The 16564-nt window shown below is 42.6% G+C and overlaps 1 protein-coding gene across 4 annotated transcripts in view; it reads left to right on the top strand.

Moving 5' to 3' along the window:
• Window positions 1–638: 638 nt before the first annotated feature.
• dgki (diacylglycerol kinase, iota) overlaps window positions 639–16564 on the top strand; it is a 39872-nt gene continuing 23946 nt past the window's right edge. For all 4 annotated transcript variants that reach the window (XM_086058332.1, XM_086058330.1, XM_086058331.1 and 1 more), the window contains exon 1: window positions 639–1111. In XM_086058332.1, coding sequence (XP_085914458.1) covers window positions 876–1111 — 236 coding nt within the window. In that variant the 5' untranslated portion in view covers window positions 639–875. The remainder of the gene's footprint in view (window positions 1112–16564) is intronic.

Genomic DNA, 16564 nt, shown 5'->3' with positions numbered 1-16564 from the left:
GGGTTGCTTACGTTATTCACCCTTGATTTATATAAAGACAAAGGTATGCGATATGCAAAGAGCTAAGTAGCGTTTAATTGCTATCATGTGGCATCTTAGCTCCAAATATGGAGTGACTTGAAAAGTCTCATTTAGTCAAAAGTATTGCTTTGTTGCCATCTTTATTTGGGTGTTCAATAACTCTGTTAGATAAGGAATTTAATCAAGATAGAAGTAGTGCTTTCCACCATATTGTGGGATCTTCGTGTGAAGGAACTACAGTATGTTAAAGGGAGTTATGATCATGAAGTTTCATTTTGACCAAAGTAATGTTTGACTACCATTGTGTGGAATAATTAAGTCCAGGGGACCATGTTGATGTGAGTCGAGCAAATTCTATTTAGACAAATAAAATTATCTCATGGTATCTGGGTGACAATAAACTATGTTGAAATTAGACATAAGGGGTGCTTTTATGTAATAAAATACATAGATATGCTTAGTGTGTAGCTTGTAAGCTGAATAATGCGAAATGGCCTTTGCATCCGTTCATTCCTCTTGTATGCGCCATAAAACGTTCGCAGCACATCATCTTATTTTGAAGGAGGCACATTATGTTTCCGGTAGAGTGACGTCACGCGTCAGCAACCTCTCTGGTCTGAGCAGCATCAGAGTGCCGCTCGCCAGGCAGGCAGGCAGGCAAGCAGGCAGCTCATCGGGCTCCGGGAGACGAGCGTCGCTTGGCGGCCTCACGCTGGACAACCTCGGCGCGGAGCCTCCACCTTCTCGTCTCGGAAGCCTCCTCCACCGTCTTCCCGTCGCCGGCGTCGGCGTCTGCGGGTGAGCCAGCCCTGGCGGCGGCGGTGGCGGGGGGTCCAGCGCGAGGACCGACCGCCATGGACCCCCAAGCGGCGACGGCGGCTGCGGCGACTCCGGCGTCTCCGGTGGGCGGCCTGAGCGGGCGACTCGCTTCGCTCGGAGCCGACGGCGGCGAGTCGGAGTCCGGTGCCGGTTCGGAGGACACCTCGGCGGGATGCTGTAGTGACACGTTCAGCAGCCTGCCTGACATCGAGCAGGAGAGCCTGGAGGACAAGCTGAGAGGGCTTGCGTTCCGGAAACAGACGTCCTATCGGTAAGTTGACGTGATCCGGCGATAGATCGATTTATTTGTGGAATTAAACGCTATGTTGTTTCCCGAACCTTTATTGATCCAATACAAGCATTTACGTTGTTGTAGAAAAATCGCGTGTGATGTTTGTGGCTCTCACTATATGTCACTAGCATAAATAAGGCATTTTTTTCCTGATCTTTCACGTTTCCCAACAATTATTGAGCCAGGGCACATATTTTTGCATCATCAAAATCTCCAGTTGTAGTTCTTCTGTGAAGAGCATTCATTCGCTTGACGTCATTGACATAGATAGATGAACAATTTGTAGCTTTGGATAGTATTGATTAACCGATGACATGAAACGGTGACCAAAGAAAGTGGTGTGACCGTGACGCCATTGCCTTCCAGTTTTGAATTTGACTCTCGGTCTTATTTTGGATTTTTTGTGTAAATCCAGAACCTGTCAACAGAGCCTGTTCGTGTATTTCTACTTCTTGAGTGGACATCAAAGCATGTAAATCAGTACTGAATTGAATCACAACTTACCAGTAAATAATCAAAAATCGAATCGTCAGGTATCCCAACAGTACCAAACGGAAATTATTTTTTATTAATAAAAAATTTTTTTGGGGGGTGTACATTTCACAATAACTTGAAATCCCTACACAATCAAGATATGCCACGTCATTTGTGTTGCTAAATATCATAGCACTTTGTGCTAGCCTCATCCAAAGCCTCCAATGTGGCTTGGTTAGCGAACGAGAAGCATTTTAGCGGTTGACAATGACGATGCCTTGTGCGGGAGCATGCCAGAGGGACACACACACACACACACACACACACACACACCCACACACACACTTTTGATTGTTAGTCCCCGTGTGTGTAAACGCCAGCCGCAGCCTGACACCCTGGTGTGACTGGCAGCTGCTGGTGATAGTCAAGACCACATACACAAATCTGTTTATGTTGTCAGGAATGTGTGGAATGTCTCAATCGGGTCGTTTTTTTGCACACGACAGTGTCACATTTTGAGGACAGAAGTAACTTTATTTGGTGATCTGACTGTGTATGATGCCATAAATGGGAGAAGGAGATAATGTTGATCATCGTACGCTGAGCCCAAGTTGGGAGAGCGGAATGGAATAAGATACACGGTGGAGTTGCCTGTTGCTTGTGTGTAAAATTGCATAAAATTTGATTGGAAGGCAATTTCAGTTAATGGTTTTCTTTAATGATGTCTCAGACAAACCAGTCTTGTTTTGTGTGGACTTTTTTTTTTTTTTTTTTTTAGCATTTTGTCTCCCTTTTCTTGGGAAGTCGTTCATAGGTTTGATGAAAACAAACCTCCAGGAAGGGTTTGTCTTTTAAAGCGCCACTATAAGTTGCTTAATTGACTGTGAAATGGGCTGTTTCAAGCCAACATGATGGGCTTCCTGCATCTTTTCAGCCACGGCTTCTCAAGGATTTTTCATTGGTCTGCTCGGGTTGGATATGTCTTCCAAATGTCACGTTGCAAATTGAAACTGGCTTTGGGGGATGAATTTTCAAAAACAATCACACGTGGCGAGGAACCCCGACAGTGGCTGCTCCGAACCAGAATGGCAGGCTACCTGTGCTTTTGGAAACGGCTTCTTGAGACTTTTTTTTTTTTGTGGGTTTATTCATGGTAGGCAAGTCTACCAAATTTCATGTTGCTAAGGGTAATTAGCTTCAAGGGATGAATTTTCAAAAAAATTCCAAAATGGAACGATGCCTTGGAACAACCTCAAAAATGGCCCTTTTGAAAACAAAATGGCAGAATTCCTGTGCATGGCTTCTTGAGACTTTTTGCGGGTTTACTCATGGTGGACAAGTCTACCAAATTTCATGTTGCTAAGGGTAATTAGCTTCAGGGGATGAATTTTCAAAAAAATTCCAAAATGGAACGATGCCTTGGAACGACCCCAAAAATGGCCCTTTTGAAAACAAAATGGCAGAATTCCTGTGCATTTTTGGGAATGGCTTCTTGAGACATTTTGTGGGTTTACTCATGGTGGACAAGTCTACCAAATGTCATGTTGCTAAGGGTAATTAGCTTCAGGGGATGAATTTTCAAAAAAATTCCAAAATGGAACGATGCCTTGGAATGACCTCTTTGAAAGCAAAATGGCAGAATTCCTGTGCATGGCTACTTGAGACTTTTTGCGGGTTTACTCATGGTGGACAAGTCTACCAAATTTCATGTTGCTAAGGGTAATTAGCTTCAGGGGATGAATTTTCAAAAAAATTCCAAAATGGAACGATGCCTTGGAACGACCCCAAAAATGGCCCTTTTGAAAACAAAATGGCAGAATTCCTGTGCATTTTTGGGAATGGCTTCTTGAGACATTTTGTGGGTTTACTCATGGTGGACAAGTCTACCAAATGTCATGTTGCTAAGGGTAATTAGCTTCAGGGGATGAATTTTCAAAAAAATTCCAAAATGGAACGATGCCTTGGAATGACCTCTTTGAAAGCAAAATGGCAGAATTCCTGTGCATGGCTACTTGAGACTTTTTGCGGGTTTACTCATGGTGGACAAGTCTACCAAATTTCATGTTGCTAAGGGTAATTAGCTTCAGGGGATGAATTTTCAAAAAAATTCCAAAATGGAACGATGCCTTGGAACGACCCCAAAAATGGCCCTTTTGAAAACAAAATGGCAGAATTCCTGTGCATTTTTGGGAATGGCTTCTTGAGACATTTTGCGGGTTTATTCATGGTGGACAAGTCTACCAAATGTCATGTTGCTAAGGATAATTAGCTTCAGGGGCTGATTTTTCAAAGACACTTTCAAAATGGAACGATGCCTTGAAATAACCCCAAAATTGGCCTCTTTGAAAGCAAAATGGCAGAATTCCTGTGCATTTTCGGGCAGGGCTTCTTGAGACTTTTTCAGGGGTCAACTCATGATAGACATGGCTGCCAAATTTCATAACGCTCAGTGAAACCGGCCACAGGGGAAGTATGGATTTTCAACATTGTGGGATGTGCAGCAGAACCAATTTATTGTAAAAGTAATCTATGCCGTGCTCATTTCCCCACACATAAACTGCTGCTATATCCTCAGGGGTGAACAAATCGGGGCCATGTGAGGCGAGGCAGACGTCCCGGCAAGCGCTGTTGCGCTTTGCTCGCCTCCGAGGCCGGCCGGGCTTAGGGAATGGCGTTAGCTGGTCATCGGCGACGGGGCGTAAGAAGGTCGTCTTGAGTGTCCGCTCGCGCCAATGACCATATGTGGACATGTCAAGGAGGTTGAGAAATGATGCTGTCCAGCACCAAATGCGGCGTTTTTGTGTGTGAGAGGTGGGGGGGGGGGTGAGGGGGGGCTTACTTATGCCAGGGTGTGTTCATGGCAGCACGTGTTACATATCTGCCAGACATTCGTCACGCTCGTGTATGTGTGTCCTTCCACAACAATGTCCCTCCTTTCATCTATTCTTAGACTTGACAGCCCACACCAGCCTCCCGAAAGATGATTTCTTTCTTTCTTTCTCTGTGAGTGTGTGATAGCGAATTAGTCAGCAAGACAGTTGGTGTGTAAGACATTCCTCCAATTAGCTGCTCAGTCACTAAGTGCACTTCCTGTCTCCGTCAGGGGCAGTTGAAGGCACGGTGACGTAGTAATTGGCCTCGCGAGGAGAGTGTGTGTGTGTGCGTGTCGTAAGAAAGAAAACGGATCCTTATGTCAGGCCGTTTTTCATTTCGACCTCCAGAAGCAAGTCGTTACGTTCCCTCGCCGCGCGGCAGGATGTGGTGATGCTCGCACGCACATGGCCGAACCACACACGTTCAATCACAGAAAAAGCAAAATGCATGAACAATAAATGGGCTTTTCAGGGGTTTCCAAACTGTGGTTTGTGGGTACATTTACGGACCGCCATCCATTTCTCACAAGGCTAGTTTTTTTATTTTATTTTTAAGTGGATGTGGGCAAAGTGAGGGGTGTCCAAAAAAAAGGGTCCCACAACTACAAATAAATTGTTTCAGATAGCTACAGTAGAGCTTAGATACAAACATACGTTTACGACTAAAATAACAACACAATTTCTCTTCAAAACGGTCCAATTTCAAATGGCCTTTTCAGCAACTGCTGGTCTAATTTCAAAAACCAAGGTATCTCTGGAAAGGTGAAATCAGAAGAAATGACACCGAGACGATGCATATTTTTTTTGTATTTGTGTCGTTGAGGTTGGCTGTGCCTCCAATTTTGAATTTCAAGGTCAAAATATCCATCCAACCATTTTCTTAACCGCTTAGTCCTCACAAGGGTCGCGGGGGTTGCTGGAGCCTATCCCAGCTGGCTTCGAGCAGTAGGCGGGGCACACCCTGAACTGGTTGCCAGCCAATCGCAGGGCACGCAGAGACCAACAAACACGCACACTCACAATCACACCGATGGACGTGTTGGATTGTTCAATGAACCTGCCATGCTTGTCTTTGGAATGTGGGAGGAAACCGGAGTACCCGGGGAGAACCCACGCAAGCGCGGGGAGAACATGCAAACTCCACCCAGGAAGGCCGAAGCCCGGACTCGATCTCACGTCCTCTGCACTGGGAGGCGGACGTGCTAACCAGTCAGCCACTGTGAGGGCAAAATATATCGGCTAAAAGATCATTTACGGCAAACCTACTCTGATGCAAAAAAACAAATGCCAGATTTGGATTCCTTATATTTCCCTCTTTCCTGAGATACCTTCTTTAAAAAAAAAAAAAAATGAAATCAGTGGTTGCTGAGAAAAGGCAATTTTCGCAAAAAAAAGTGAAAAAAATCAAACTGCAATATCTGAGAAACCGTTGATCCGATTTCCATGCTATGATATATAAAATCCCAGCAAAATCTGAACACGTTTCTGAGGTGAAATAACACATTTATGAACATTAATAATAATCAAGTAACTCTTTTTAAATATGCTCAGTTTACCACAGTTTGCTCTTCTTTTGCTTCTGAATGTGGAGATCGAATTTTGGTGGCCGTTCATTCCAGCGGTGGATCGAGCTCGTCTCCGCTCCCAGATCTTGAACACCCTCAACTATTTGCCTTATCATCTTTAACAGAAAGCTGTTATGTAGCATAAAAAATAAATAAAAGAAAGGAAAGAAATATATAATTGCTTTCTTGAACGATTCAGTGTGTTTAATACATTAAAAGCCAAAGAACTTCAAAGCGGCCCTTGCAGCCTTCCACGAAATGAAAAAGTTTGGACACCCAAATGTCATTTGGTATCGCAGTTGTCGTGGCAACCGGCTGGGATGTCACGGCGGCCTCGGGGGAAGATTTCCCGACGGCTCGATGACGTCACGCGGCTAACACTCGCGTAGCACAGCGCGGCGTGATCACTTGGCCGCTTACCCCGGGAAATGACACTCGGGCAAGTAGGGTGTTTACGCCGCGTGCGTTTCTCATGGCTCGTGTTTGATGGCAGCACGCTGGCGAGCAGCAGCCAGCGTGAGGAAGTCGTATTAGGTTGCGTGTGTCAGGCACATGCACATTTTTTCAATTTTATTTTCGATATTAGCTGTAATTGAAAAAAACAACAACTGTTGCTTTGATTTTTTTTCTTTTTATTGTAAATGTTTCTCCTATGCATGTTTTTTTTATTATTTTATTGATTTTCTTTTTAAATTCTGAAGTACTGTTTTTAATATTGCTTATTTAATTTGCATTATTTTTAAGAACTTTATTTTATTTTATTAGTTTTATCTAATTTTTTTATTTTATTTTTATTTATTTTTATTACTCAGTCTTTAAAATTAAATTTGAGCTCTTTCTTTTTTTATTGCATTTTTTGTTTGTTTTGTTTTACATTTTAATTTTATTTTTTTAAATGTATAGTTTTTTTTATTGTATTTTAATTTAAATTAAAACATTGTCAAAATATTGAAACATAAAATATTATTTTTAAAATTATTTTTCATTCTATTTATTTTGTGTTAATTTGTATTATAGGTATTTTTAATGTAATTTAATTTTTATGTATTTTTTTAATCAACATTTTTTTTTAGATTCAATAAATGTTCTCTCTTTGTCATTCTATAATATGAAAATGTTTTTGTTTTACAATTGTTTTTAGCAAATTTTTAACATTTTGTGTTTTACAATTATTATTTTTAATTTGCATTATATATATTTTTCCATTTCATTTGATATTTAATTAGTTTTTATATTTGTATTTTCATTTTATATATATATATTAGATTTATATAATAGATTTCTTGTTCTATATTGTCATATTATTTTCATCACATTGTTAAGCCGTTTTATCCGCGGTGTTGTCCGTCCCACGTGCCATCAATTTGCGTAAAATAGATGCCGGCAGAGGTGCGGCGGCGGCAGCGTCCCGCCGCAGCTTAAGTGGCTCTCGCCGATGAGATGAATAATGAGTGAGCTCTCGGAAACCGACTCTCCCTTCGCGTCCCACGCGGGCCCGCTCGGTTTGCAAGTGCTTCTTCAGTTTAGCGTAATGCTTGAAGAATACTCTTGGGATTTATATATTGTATATAATTTTATAACTAAGAAGTGTTGTAATGTGTCAAGTCAGTCAAGTGCAGGAGAAGATCTTTCTTTCTTCGCTTCTTCGGGAGCAGTGAGTGCATGTTGTGGCTTATTTTGCCCATAATTCACTGAACCCGGGCGTTAAGGGAGATTGGCTGACGGGGCGGGGGGTGATGGTGGGGGGGGGGGGGGGGGTTTGCTCTTTATTAGTCGTCTATTTGTAAGAGGCTTTTCCCGCTTTAGATAGGAAGCTAAAAAAAGAAAGAGGAAAAAAGAGGACAGAACAAAAAAATGAGAAGTTCCCGCGATGGCGTCACCAGAAAACGTTGTAAATGATTTCTCCATCTTGCGCAACATCCACCAGAGAGCCTGCAGCAACTCTTGAACACATCGCCTTGCAATAAAAAAAAAAAACAGCCACTTAGTTTGAAGTAGTAGCGCAAGTCGCCTTTCTGTGTCCATCAATCAACAAACCCGAAGGGTGTCTCGGCTCGCGCTTTGAGGTACTCCCTCCCACCTTGGTTCCCTCGCGTCCTTCCAACAAGCCCATCTGTCTGCCCCGCATCGATAATGAACCCGCTAAGGTGACACGACTCCGTCGCCGAGACTCGCCCTCGCTTTAGTCTCGCTGGGAAATCTTGTTAGCGCACACACATGCACACTTTTCTTGCTTTCTTCTCGGCCAAGTATGGGGAAAAGGTTGCAAATGCTTTTTGTTGTACAATTGTTGAATGCTGGAACTCCTTTCCCACTTTTTCTGTATAGGCGGGGTTACCTGTGACGTCACGACCATCGGCCCAACCCGCAGGAAGTCATTTGCCCCATAAGAAAAAGCTGAGAAAATGCAGTTTTGTGCTGTTTATGGCTGTACCAACCGGTCTAATCGAGAAAAAAATAAAAGCTACTTTAACGTCCCGAAAGTAGTAACCCATAAAGGCGAAAATTAAAAAAAAAAAGAAGACAGCAGACCTGGATTAAAAACCTTCGTCTGAAATCTGGAGGAGTGGAGTGAAAGGACTAAACTTGTGGGGCCCAGCAAAATGGCCCCACAAGGACGGTGGGCCCCGAAATTCAGTGAAATCCCGAAATGTTGGCTCCACTATGTGACAAAAACAAGAACACACAAACACACACACACACAAACACACGTGGCGAGTACACTGTGATATTCCGCTGTTATCGTGTTCATCTTTGTAGTATGCCGTTTCATCTTTTGCTTCATTTTGGATCAAACGCGCGCGCACAGACACACAATGGTGCATCCCCCACATGCACACCTACACACACACGCGCGCGCGCACGCACATGCACGCACACACGCACACACACAACCTGGCAGGCCTCAGATACAGATACGCTATAATTAGTGAGACAGCATCTTTATCCTGCTGCGCGTGCATGTGTGTGCATGTGCGTGCGTGCGCGTGCATGTGTGTGCATGTGTGTGTGTTGGTCATTACCAAATGATACATTTTATTAGGCAGCTGCGGCTCGAGGTTAAACAGGCAACACACCTCTCCATCACTAATTGTAATGCTGCCATTTCGGCTCTCACGATAAGACCTGTTATGATGATGATGATGATGATGATGATGATGATGATGATGATTTCGATGCCTTCGCTTCGTTTTCTGTTCCTGTATGTTATATTCATGCTTATCTTGATATCTCATGTGCCTGCATCTATTCTCAGCAGGAGAGGTCAGAGATGCACACGCGGTGCCAATGCGATGCCTCCCACACACGCACACACGCGCACACACGTGCGCACACACACACACACACACGCACACACACAGAGGGAGGCAGAAGGACTATCACCAATTTTCTGCCTTCATCTCATGACTCGCGCAGATTAGAACTCGTCTTTGTTTAGATGAGAATTCAAAGGAATTGCAACCTTATGAATAGAATTGTAATATTTATTATACAATATATAATGTTAAACGTAACACTGAGACTTTGAAAACTGCTAAAAACAAAAAAGGCCTCCGTTTTAAAGCAGCATCTCCGAGTGGGAGTTTTTGGAAGAAAAAATGTAAAAAAATAATAATAATCATCTCGCATCATCATCTAATATGAATTTAAACCTCACTTGAGTCAGTGTGCAAAAGAAGGAGGGAACAGAGGGAAGGGGGGGGTGTAGGGATGATAGGAGAGCGCGAGAGAGTTGAAGGACGAACCGGGAAGAGGAACGGGAGGCGAATGAAGAGGAGTGGTGAGTAGGAGGCGAAGGCGAATGAGAGGTGGGAGAAGAGGACACGGGGAAGCAGAGGAGCCGCAGGGAAAGGAGGATGAGGAGAGGGAAAAGGAGGGAGGAGATGATAAGGTGGAGGAGGCGAGTGGAGGAGGAGGAGGAGGAGGATTGGGAGGAGAAGAGGACGATAGGATAGACGAGAAGAGAAGAAAGAGGAACAGTAGGAGTGAGAGGAAGAGAAAAGATGGAAGCAGAGTAGGAGGGGGAGAAGAGGATGATGACGGGGAAGAGGGAAGGAGTCGGACGAGGAGGAAGATTGATTGTGACGTCAAGGTCTTTTGATGTCTCCTTCCTTTTGATCTCCTCCTTTCCTTGCTCCCTCCGTCCTTCCCGGAGGAGAACGAATGTAGGCCAGTGGAGCTAAAGGAGCGATCATATCATATTCAATATAGATCAACGTATAGAGACGGGATGTGCAATAATAATAATAATAATAATAATCATCATCATCATCATCATCATTTTACAGAGAGGCATTTGTGTCCTGCGATGTCATCTTTTTGTTGCGAGCGAAGGACGCGGCGCGAGCTGCGTCCCAACGTCGTTAGGAATTCCCTGCACGTCTTATGATGTCATGTCTTCGCACGGCAAACGAAAAAGCCAAGATTGGCCGCACACAAAAGCTGTCAGGGAACACTCATTTGCATACAAGGAGGAGCCTAATAGAAACTCTGAATACTGATTCTTGCCCCTCCATGTTTTGTATTTGCATCCTATTTACTATTCTACGCACCTCTAACATCCACGCATGCGCAGCGGTAGCTTTGTTAGCCTCTATATGGTATTTTGCATTGTTTCCTAGCATTAAGCTAAATGGACTTTATTGAGGCGAATCTATGCGGTAGTTTTAAATACGCAACATGTCATTGTCTTTGTTTTATGTTTCAAAGTGGGAGGGCCCTGATTCCGATCTGAGAATTTCCAATATGGAGGACCAAAAGTGGCAAAATTTAAATAAATTAATGTGTCATTAATTAATTAAATGTTTCATTTATTAATTAAATATGGAATTCAATAAATCAATGTGTTATTAAATGTGTCATTAATTAATGAAATTACCTATGATTATTTGTAAATATATATATATATAATTATTTCTCTATTTAAGTAATCATTTCATGGTCACTGTGTTTCATTAATTAATTAATTTATTTATTTTATTTTTATTTTTATTCTAAAGAGCTCAGTATTGTTCATTCGGAAATGTCATCATCATTGCTCTTTATTTTCAATTTTAATTTATTTTATCCGTCAACCTCACCCATCAAAGTTTTGGTGGGCAGGTCCTAACACCTGATTGGTCACCAAGTCAAGGCAAGGTAGACTCAGATTTACGCTCTCATAAGATGCTTTTTTGAGACGTGTTGAAATGGAAGTCACTTTTTTCCGCATTTCCTGTGGTCACGTGACCCCGCCCGGTAAAAGGAAGAAAAGGACGGTGGAAGCCAGAATTGCTTCCTGAGGGGACAACGAGTTTTATTGAGCCCAGGCTGCCGCGGCTCCGTACGCGCGTTCTATTTATCCTGGTGACGTTCATGAGGAGCCGTTAGCGTGACGCGACCGCCTACAAGAACTGCGAGATCTCGCGAGGGTCGAGGCGGGACATTGCGAGAACTGCCCCTCACAAGCAAATCACTCTTCGATGGAAACACCTACAAGTCAAAACTGTGCTTTAGCGAAATATCACCTTAGCCACCGTGTTTCTAACCTCTTCAGGCCGAAGCAGTCGATTAGGCAAGATTTGAGTGAATCAGCCCCGCCCACTAACTTTGACGGGCGAGTTTGACAGATAAAATAAATTCATGAAACGCTGCAACACAGGAACATGAAATAAACAAATACAGAAATAATTACATATATATTTATATATGTAGATCATTTAATGAATGACACATTTATTTAATTATGGGTTTATTTAACTCCATATTTTATTAATAAATGACACATTTATTTATTTCATGACACATTTAATTATTTAATGATGTATTCATTTATTAAATTTTTGGTCCTGCATATTCCAAATCCTCGCGTGATCATGTCTGAAATCGTGTCAAACGCAGCCGAATCGAAAGGGTTCAAACTGCGGAGAATGAGAATGCGAAAGAATAACTTATAAATAGAGAGAGAGGAAGGTCGGAAAGGAAAGAGTCAGACTTCCTGTACGCAACCTGACGACGGGATGCGCCACGGTGACACAAAAAAAAAAACCCCAACAACAAACCGCAAAAAGACGGAAGTTCCAAAGTTTTCCACTTTTCGCTTTGCCAGGTTGTGGCGCTGCTCGTGTCCCGTGTTTTCAGCTCCGTTGTTTACTCTCAGCCAACTGCTGCGTTTGTGTTTCATCAGACGCTGTAGTGAGCTCAGTGCACTCTTAATCGCTGTCACACTCACGCGTACACATGCAATTAAGTATGACGGTTGACCCCCTGCCCTGAACACTAACTCGCCCAAAACATCAAATCGTGTTATTAAGCGATCTTTGTTTGTGTGTGTGTGTGTGTTTTTTTTTTACAGTGTACAGGAAAGGCTAAATGCATATTTCATTTCTCTTTACGTTAATGCACCGAATGTCAAGTAGGAGTTGTTGAAGAATTAACATTAACAGCTATGCATATTTCCATTAGCCTATATATGACATTCGCACAATAAGTTAGCATTGAGCTAGCGGACTTTCATCTCACGGTTTGGATGAAACCCTTCAGCTCACTTCAATATAGTTCCCTGACTTGGATACGGCGGCAGCAAAGCACTACTTTTGTCTCAAGTCTCTCTTTCGTGACAGCAAGAGTGAGAGCAGGCGCTAAAAAATGTTTTAAAATGTGCCTTTAAATGAGTTTCAGTAATACATATAAATTTGTGTACTGTATACTCCGCACCAATAGGGGGCAGTAAGTGCACTACTACACAACATTGCGGCGTGACAGCATGCTACTGGCTCATGGCGTAAAATTGTCTTAAATGCGGTGCAGGGAACTCGTTCACAATTGTCGAGAGGCCGTTTACGGTGCTGCTGTTTTAGTTAGCAACAGAGTTCACTTTAGGTTGACACAGAACTACACACACATACACACAGGGAGGAGGACAGACAGACAGCAAGGAATGTCGCATGACAAAAAAATGTTGATTGCCACAGTTGTGTGTTGTGTTTTTGTGCGTGTGTGTGTTAATGTCTTCCTGCAATTGTGGCTTGTTAAGTGTGCGTTTGTGGTGTGTGTGTTGCAGAATAATGTAAAGATTGCAGCGGCGTTTCCTGTTTGTGGCCTCACGTGTCCCATTACTTATTAATGCGTGTTATTTCCACTCAAGCGAAACTAGAACAATTATGTAGCTATGTGCACGATATAAATATATAAAATGCACAAAATATCCTCAGGCTGGGCAGCTCAATATTTTTTTTTTACAAGATGGATTGAGTCATTGAGCAAGCCTTTCAATTATTTAAAGTTGTGTATGGTTTGGTCAGAATGTGTTCCTTGTGGAATACACAAACATGTAGTACAGAATTTTTATTGTTTTAATTCATCAATTTAATTAAATAACGAGTTAATTGAATTGCTTCATTGCTAATTTTGTATCATTTATGTACTAATTAAATGCCATTTGGCATTAATCTAGCAATGTTTCCTGAAATTGGTGAATTATAATGTTTTTTGTTTTTTTTATCTCATTAAATAGTCAAGTTATTTTAAGTGAATTTATTTATATAGCCCTTAGTCACAAAAGAGTCAAAATAAATTCAATAAATTGTCTTTTGAACTATTGTAAATAATCAAATGAAATATTAGTCAAATGAGCAATTTATGGAACATTTGTATTTTTTTCTATTACATGATTGGTTATTTATGATGAAATTAATTATGACCAGTAAAGTAAAATATAAATCTGCATTACTTTATTATATATTTCATATACACCATAAAATTGTTTCCATCAGTTTTTCAAATGTTTTCACAAACTGGTGAATTAAAATGTTCTTATTCATTTTTGTAATGGTTTAATTCATTTATTTTATAAAATGATATATTAAAAAAAAGAAAAAAAGATTTTACTTAACATTTTTGCTTATTTGATTAAATATTTGGTTAAAATCTTTCAAATCAATTACAATCAAATGTGGCCCCCCGCTGACCTTTTGGTGCCATTGTTAAGTTTTCCCTTCAAACTGGCAGTCTGGTTCTCTCAGCGCAGCTCAGGTGTCGCACGTCCGTCGGATAGCTCGGATGTCCACCGGCTCTCCGGTGTCGGTCGCCCGGCGGTCGCCGAGTGACAGACGCATTCCGCCGGCTAAACGAGTTGCGTCGCGCCAAAGAGAGCGATGATAAACGTTGCGGGGACGACGCCGCGTCGCAGGAGAGGGAGGGTTAACGCGGTCTTCCGACGGCTACTCGGCCGCAGGTGAGCGATCTTACACTCCGGTCAATCTATTTCTTCTTTCTGTCGCTAACAGTCAGAGGCCGAAACGTAAAAGAGGCATCGATGAACGTCAATAAAATGACATGAATTGGGATTAAAAGGGACAAAATGTTCATTATTTTTATTTTTTTTTATTATTTTTTTTTATAAGAGCTCAGTATTGTTCATTCGGAAATGTCATCATCATTGCTCTTTTATTTTATTATTATTATTTTTTTTATATATATATATATTTTTTTTTTTTTTTTGTGTGTGTGTGTGTGGGTGAGTATGTGTATGTGCGTGCGTGCGTGCGTGCGTGCGTGTATTTGTTAGCTCACCAGAAAACCTATTAGAAAAAATCTCATACCGTTCACCTAAACCGAACACCAGGAGACCCGAGGGGACCAAAGAAAACCAAGGAAGGTGAAATCCAGCACCGACCCGACACCCCCCACCAGAACTCCTCCCCAACCCAAGAAACATCCAGACCCCAACAAATCCAAAAAACATAAAATCAGGGAGGCCTCAAGAGACCAAAGGAGAGACCGAGAAAAGGAAGGAAGGACAGACGAAGCCGCGTGAGATCCGCAGACACCAGCCAGCCTCCACCGATTCAATAACCTGAGGAGGAAACAGGACAAAATGTTCCATGTGCTCCCACTTAGCAAAAGTAGCAAAATCCAGCCAAATGTATCCGTCTCAGGTGGCGGCCATTTTGCCACTTGCCTGTCGATTGAAAATGACATCACACTGCCGGGCGGGGCTCAGGTTGCAACCAATCACAGTTCAATCACAGCTGCCACGGTGATGTCATTTTCAGTCGACAGCAAGTAGCAAAATGGTTGCCCCCCCCCCCCCCCCCCCCCCCCGAGATGGATAAAAGCGGGTGGATTTTATTTATTTGTTCATTTATGCAACAGTTAATGTAGCTGATACTTAACATTTTTACAGAGTCGTCAGTTGCTCATGTTTTTTTTGTTTTTTTTTTACCCCAGATGAATAACAGAGGCGCAAAATAGCTACGGTGTGCGGAGTTCAGATCTCAAGCTCTCCCAATGCTTGTGTGGGTTTTCTCAAGCGCAGCGCCGTCCGTGCCAGGTGGAGACGGCGCTCGGCGCTCCAGTCAAATCTGTGCAAAATGGATTTGCCTGCGCTTTAGAGATAAGGTCTGCCGCTGAGCCCACATTCCTCGTCCTCCTCATCTTCCTCCTCGTCCTCATCCTCGTCCTGCGTCGTCGTGTCCAAATGGACTCTGGCGTCGGGCAAGTCAGAGGATGCCGAGTCGGGTTCCTCCCACTTGCAGCTTGCTTTGTCATCTGTGCGCCGAAAGCGCCGCTGAAAAAGTTCAAATGGCGTCCGCGAGCGCCGTTGTTTTCTTTCAAGCCGATCACTTGAACACGAGTCAAGTGTTCTGTAACCTTCGAATGCACTGAATTGTCCATAACAGTTCTAGTTTGCTCTTTAAGACAATTCGGCGCACTGGAAAAAAATGGCGCGCCAGTAAAACAACGACATTTGTTGCACCCGCGCACTGAATTGTATTACGTGTGACGATCGTCAATGAATAATGACAACGCCGAAATATGTCATTTGAATATTTGTAAGGCGCGCGGCGGATACTCTGCCGCCGTCTGCATATTTACCGGATGAGCCCACGACCGTCCCGCTGCTCCGTCGCCACGGCAACGGCCCACCTCTGCGGGGAGGAGGAGGAGCGCATACAGGAGGAAGAATCATTTGTGTTCTTTCACTATGGATAAGCATTGTGTATTTTTAGATACAGCAAACTGCCCCTTATTTTTCGAAAGCCGAGCCCTGCGGCGTAAAGTGGGGTGAAAAAAAAAAAAATCCCCCGCCCTCCCCCTTAATGTTTGTCTAATATTGCCTATAGATGCCAGAATATGGCAGCAAAGCACTGCTTATGTCTAAATGAAACCCCTCGCAACGTTTGTCGCAATCAAGCTCCTCAACTCACGTCAACGTTGTTCCTTGACACCAAGATGGCACCAAAGTAATACTTTGATTGCTTTGCAAATCGGAGGATAGGTTCTAAAAAAATAATCATAATTTGTGAATGTGCGAATGTTGATCCATTATGTGGTGGGTTTGTCGTATTTTGATTTCCTAGCAAGCATTTTTATGAGTTGCTAACGTATAGTTGCTTGGCTCCAGGGTAGTACCACGTTGTGCCACAACACTCCAGGCAATATTGAACTCATTTGCTCTCGAAAACGTATAAATACGTTCTATTGTAAATATTAAAATGTGCCCAAAGACGTATTTATACGTTTTTCTAAATGTTTGT

Source organism: Leptonotus elevatus, chromosome 17 (assembly GCF_054856555.1).
Source record: "Leptonotus elevatus isolate MCC_2025b chromosome 17, RoL_Lele_1.0, whole genome shotgun sequence".
In the NCBI taxonomy this organism is placed as follows: Eukaryota; Metazoa; Chordata; class Actinopteri; order Syngnathiformes; family Syngnathidae; genus Leptonotus; species Leptonotus elevatus.
This window is presented reverse-complemented; position numbering and strand designations above follow the sequence as displayed.